We start from the raw sequence: 6,000 nt of genomic DNA, 5'->3' as shown, positions 1-6,000 counted from the left end.
TTCATCTGTTGATAGGCACCTAGGCTGGTTCCCTAGTTTGTGAATTGTGCTGCTGTAACATGGGTATGCATGTATGTATTACTATAGTAAGATGACTTTAATTCTTTAGGATAAATACTGAGGAGTGATACAGCTGGGTCATATGGTAGTTCTATGCCTAGTCTTTTGAGGGTCCTCTATACTGATTTTCATAGTTGTTGTCTTTTTTTCTTTTCTATTTATGTAGCTTGGGTTCTTGATATAACATGTTTTGTGTTTTTCTTTATATGTTTTCCTACTAGTTTTTTATAGCAGTGTTAGTAACACAAGAGACAAGTACTCCAAAACATGCTAAAAGAAGTTTATTTCTTAAGAGTTTCCTTTAATTGGTTTTGGCCTAAAAATATTTTGAAAATAGAGAAAGTTTTTTTTAATAAGTCCATAACATTTTTACATTGGTCAAGTACTTTGTTTTTACTAAACAACATAATTTCCTATTATATCCATGGTTAAATATATAAAAAAGAGCTTAAAAAATTACCTCAGCAAGAGGATTAAATTCTACTGTAGGAATCATTTAAATTCCTATTTTACAAATACCAATAAAGGAATCTAATAAGTTGCTAAAGAACAGAATCCCAAGCAATAATCACAGAAGTGGATGAAGCACCTTCTGGGACATCTCCACCCTCCCACAAGTGAGTGTCCAGAGCAACATTCATTCCTCACTACTGTACTACTGAATTAAATATGTACATCATTCTAAAAACATTTCAAGCTATGTTACAGTGCTATATATCCTCTTTAGGGAAAAAAAAAATAGATTGGATTTCCCTGCAGTGTTCTGAAAGGAAACAAGTCTTTTCTTTAAAAAGAAAAATCCGTAGCAATTAGTTGTTTGCTGATTATTTTCCTGGATTTTTAAATTCCAACAAAGCATTGCTTTGCAAAAGGTTCTTTAGTCCAAATTCAGTGTCTCTGTTTTGATCTCTTTGTAAAAGAACTCTCTGTTCATCCATTCTTTTCGCCTGAGACCGTAAAATAAGGCTAAAAAAATCTTCATCTGGTACCGTTGGACCCTTTGTGGCAGCAGGTGGTGGAGCACATCTTTGATCATCTAATCTGGACCCCTAAAAATTTACAAGAAAGATTAAAACAAATACTTCAGGGAAGGAAAACACCAAGCTATGTATAAGAAGTGGAGCTGTAAAAATTTACTTTGCTTCTAAAGAGAGAGTGAGAGAGAGAGAGAGGGGGACAGAGAGAGGATTTTAACATTTATTTATTTTTTCTTAGTTCTCGGCGGACACTACATCTTTGTATGTGGTGCTGAGGATCGAACCCGGGCCGCACGCACGCCAGGCGAGCGCGCTACTGCTTGAGCCACATCCCCAGCCCTCTTTTCAGACATTAAGACCTGAAATCTAACAGTTTTTTCCTTTAAAATGACTTACAGAATCAGAATATGGTAACACGTAATACTATAGCCACAGTTTCATGGGTTTAGTAAGTATATTAAGTCATAGTATTTTAATTATAATTGGTCACAAGAAATAATCTAGTATTAATTGAAAATGCAAGGTCATCCGTGTCTGCTGGTTCAAGATTATAATCTTAACCACAGTTTGCATCAACAATACAACAAAGCAGAGCTTTAGAAATTAAATGTTGCATACAAAAGCCCTGAAGCAGTATCTTTAAAAATCCTTAGGCCAGCAAATATTAACCCAATGTGTGCTTTTGAAAACTTCACTTTATCACACAAATTTGTTTATGTACTTACTATCTGGCTATTCTGCTGTAACAGCAGAGTTGGGCAGCTGCAACAGAGACCAAGTAGTCTATAAAGCCTAAAATATTGTCTCTGGTCCTTTAAACTTTGTCTGCCTTTGTCTTAGGCAGTAAAATCTGTTAAAGAAATAGGCCAGACTGATTTTTTTCCTTCAAATTTTACTCTTACAATTATAACTTATATCAGAAATATATTAGAAATAGTATTGATCAACTAAAGAATTTAAAAGTCTACAATGCAGAGGCTGGGGTTGTGGCTCAGAGATAGTGCTTTCGTCTAGCATGTGTGAGGCACTGGGAGTTCAATTCTCAGCATCTCATAAAAATATTGTGTCCACCTATAACTAAAACAAATATATTTTTTTAAGTTTACAGTGCAATTTCTGGTATTATAACTCAATAAGAGTAGACTGACAGGGCACGGTGGCACACACCTATAATTTCCAGCAACTTGGGAGGCTGAAGCAAAAGGATCACAAGTTTGAGCTCAGCCTAAGGAACTTGGTGAGACTGTCTCAGAAAGGGTTGGGAATGCAGCTCAGTGGTAAAATGGCCCTGGGTTTAGTCCCCAGTACCCACCCCCTAAAAAAAAAAAAAATGTTGATGGCTGGTAACTGAGTACCTACTACATCGCTGGGCACTATGCAAAGCATTTACATGCCTTAACATTTAACCTCTTAACTCTATGAGGGTACAGTTGTTTATCTGCCTCCCAGCAGGCTTTGCTTTCACACTCCGCATTACACCTGGACCACTCTTCTTCATTTCTCCTGTCATATTCTTGATAATTACAGCGGCCTCCAATTAATCCAACAGTCCTGTATTTCAGTGTGTCCTTTACCTCTTCCTTATCTGGTGCTCCCACAGGCCTACCAGGTCCTTGCTGTCTTTGGAGAAAATGCCTACCTAGGTTCTTTGCCCATTTTTAAGTCAGGTTGATTCTTTGTTGAGTTTTAGGACTCTGTATATTCTCAGTATTAAATCCTTTGTCAGATAATGTGATTTTTAATGTTTTCTGTGGGTTGCCATTTTACTGGTGTTGGTATCTTGATGCAGAGATTTTTAGTTTTGATGACATCGAACTTGTCTTTTTTGTTGTTGTTGTTTCCTGTGCCTTTGGTATCATAACCAAGAAATCATTGCCTAATCTAATGTCATGAAGCTTTCTTCTTTCTGCTAAGAGTTTTATAATTTCAGTTCTGATGCTTATGTCTTTGATCCATTTTGAGTTAATTTGTGCATATGGTGTTAGGTAAGGGTTCAATTTCATTCTTTTGTGCATGAAAAGAATGAAAGGTTTTCTCAGGATCATTTTTATAAGGTTGTTCTTTACCCCGTAGAATGTCCTTGGCACATGCTATGGTTTGAATATGTCCTCCAAAGTTCATCTTTTGGAAACTTAATCTCCAATACTACAATTTTGGGAGGTAGGGCTAATAAGCGGTGATTAGTCCACAGGGCTCTGACTGAATGGCATTATTTTGGGAGTGGGTTAATTACCTTGAGGGTGGGCTTACTATAAAAGTGATTTCAGGGATAAGAGTATAGCCCAGTGGTAGACTACTTGCCTAAACTGTGCAAGAACCCGAGTTCGATCCCTACTGCCCTCCCAACCCTCACCTCTCCAAAAGCCTCTTGCTTTTTTGTTCTTGTACTCTTACCCTTCCACCATGGGATGACGCAGCACAAAGACCCTTACCTTTGCCATGCCAGAGCCAACCTCCAGAACTGTGAAGCAAATAAATTTCTTATTACTAATACCCAGTCTGCAGTACCTATGTAGCATTATAAAAGGAAGAAATCAGCACCCTTGCAAAAAATCATTTGAGGAAGAAAAAAAATATATATATATAGATATGCAAGGGTTTATTTGGGGGCTTTCCATTTTATTCTAGTCTTTATGTCTAACTTTATGCTAGTACATTACTGTTTGGGTCACTGTGGCTTAGCAAGAACTTCTGAAATCAGGAAATTTGAGTCCAGCAACCTTGTTCCTCTTGTTTTGGATATTTGGGGCTTTGAGATTTTGTATTAATTTTTAGACAGATTTTTCTATTTCTGCAAACTATTGGGATTTTTACAGGGAATGCACTGAATCTGCAGCCTGTAGATTAGTAGGGGAATTTTAATAATAAGTCTTCAATCCGTGATCATGGAATATGTTCCCATTAACCTTTTCAGCAATATTTTGTAGTTTTCACTGCACAAGTAGTTTGCCTCCTTGATTAATTTCTTAGTATTTTAAATGGAATTATTTTTGTAATTTCCCTTTCTAATTCATTGTCAATATAGAAATGCAACTGATATTTGTGTTGATTTTGTATCCTGCTACATTGCTTAGTTCTTTTATTTTTAATTTTTTTTAGTTGTAGATGAACACACAGTATCTTTATTTATTTCTATGTGGTGCTGAGGATCGAACCCAGTGCCTCACACATGCAAAACAGATGCTTTACCACTGAGCTACAGCCCCAGCCTCATACATTGCTTAGTTCTAATTGTGTGTGTGTAAAATATTTAAGATATTTATTTATTTTGGCATTGAGGATTGAACCCAGGGGTGCTTAACCACTGAGCCAAATCCCCAGCAACCCCCCCCCCCTTATTTTTATAGGGCCTTGCTAAGTTACTGAGGCTGGCCTTGAACTTGAGATCCTCCCTCCTGCTTCTGCCTCCTAAGTTGCTGGGATTACAGGAGTGCCCCATCACTCTGACAGAGTTTTCTTTTTTTTCCATAGGTTTTTTTTTTTAATTTTTTTTTTTAGTTGTTGATGGACATTGATTTCTATGTGGTACTGAGGATTGAACCCAGTGCCTCACACATGCTAAGCAAGTGCTCAACCACTGTACTACAATCCCAGCCTGACAAGGATTTTCTACATATAAGATCATATCACTTGTGAACAAAGATAATTTTACTTCTTCATCAAATCTGTCTTATTTCTTGCCTAATTGCTCTGGCTACAAAATCTAGTACTGTGTTGAATAGAAGCAGCAGAAGTGTGCATTTTTTTCTTGTTCCTGATCTTAGAATGCTTTATTATTTTACCATTGGGCGTGATGTTAGCTGTGGTTTCTCATATGGCTTTATGTTGTAGTGGTTTAATATTGTGTGTGGGTGGGTGGGTGTGTGTGGGTGGTGCTAGGGATTGAACTCCTGGCCTTGTACAAGTGAGGCAAGCACTCTACTAACTGAGCTATATCCCTAAACCCTCATACTGTTTTTAATTTCTTAAGTGTTTTTATCATGAGAATCTTGAATTCTGCCAGGTGGTTTCTTTGCATCAATTCAGAAGTTTTTTTTTTTTTTTTTTTGATAAATTTGCATGTTTGGTAGAATTTACCAGTAACACTGTCAAGTCTAGGGCTTTTCTTTGCCAGAAGGTTTTTGATTACTAGTACAACCTCCTTACTAGTTATGGGTTTATTTTCCATTTCTTCATGATTTGTTCCTAGTAGGTTTTGTCTAGTAATCTGTCCATTTCATCTCTATTACATAGTTTGTTAATAGTCATTCATAATTTTCTCTTATTTCTTTTTGTATCTGTAGAATCAGTAATAATTTCCCACTTTCATTTTGATTTAGTAAGTTTTTTTTAATTGGTGCATTATAGTTGTATATAATAATTGGGTTCACTTTAACAATTATATATGAATGAAATTTAATTTTCCCTTTTATTAGACTAGGTAAGGGTTTGCCAATTTTGTTTATCTTTTCAAAGAATGACTTTTAGTTTTGTTGATTTTCTATTGGTTTTCTGTTTTCTACCTCTGTCTAATCTTTATAACTTAAGGAACTAGAAAAATAGTTAGATTGTTGATTTGAGATTTTCTCTTTCTAATGTAAGCAAAGGTGCCTCCTTTGCTTCGTGCCTTAACTATGGTATTAAGTTTGCCATTGTCTCTAAGTATTTTTCAGTTTCCCTTTGATTTCTTTGGTTAATAACATTGATTTCTACAAATTTGTAAATTTCTTACTGTAATTGCTTCTAAATTCATCTTTTGTGGTCAAAATCTTTAAATATGCTGAGACTCAGTATGGTGTATCCTAGAAAATATCCCATGTGCACTTGAGAAGAATGTGCATGCTCTTACTGTTGGGCAGAGTAGTAACATGTCTGCTAAGTCTAGTTGGTTTACTGGTTGTTCAAGTTCTCTATTTCCCCACTCATTTGCTGACTGTCACATCTATTATTGATAATGGAGTATTTAAGTCTGCAATTGTTATTG

At 36.0% G+C, this 6,000-nt stretch overlaps 1 protein-coding gene across 5 annotated transcripts in view; it reads right to left on the bottom strand.

The window, feature by feature from the left end:
- Positions 1–326: 326 nt before the first annotated feature.
- Positions 327–6,000, bottom strand: part of Gpsm2 (G protein signaling modulator 2) — a 53,479-nt gene continuing 47,805 nt past the window's right edge. For 4 of the 5 annotated variants that reach the window (XM_021735119.3, XM_021735118.3, XM_013364139.4 and 1 more), the window contains one exon: positions 327–1,109. In XM_021735119.3, the coding sequence (XP_021590794.2) occupies positions 885–1,109 (225 nt within the window). In that variant the 3' untranslated portion in view covers positions 327–884. The remainder of the gene's footprint in view (positions 1,110–6,000) is intronic. The other variant, XM_078026924.1, reaches the window with a different exon arrangement.

The sequence above is a fragment of the Ictidomys tridecemlineatus genome, chromosome 11, assembly GCF_052094955.1.
Source record: "Ictidomys tridecemlineatus isolate mIctTri1 chromosome 11, mIctTri1.hap1, whole genome shotgun sequence".
NCBI lineage: Eukaryota > Metazoa > Chordata > Mammalia > Rodentia > Sciuridae > Ictidomys > Ictidomys tridecemlineatus.
The sequence above is the reverse complement of the archived record's forward strand: the minus strand, read 5'-3'. Positions and strand labels throughout refer to the sequence as shown.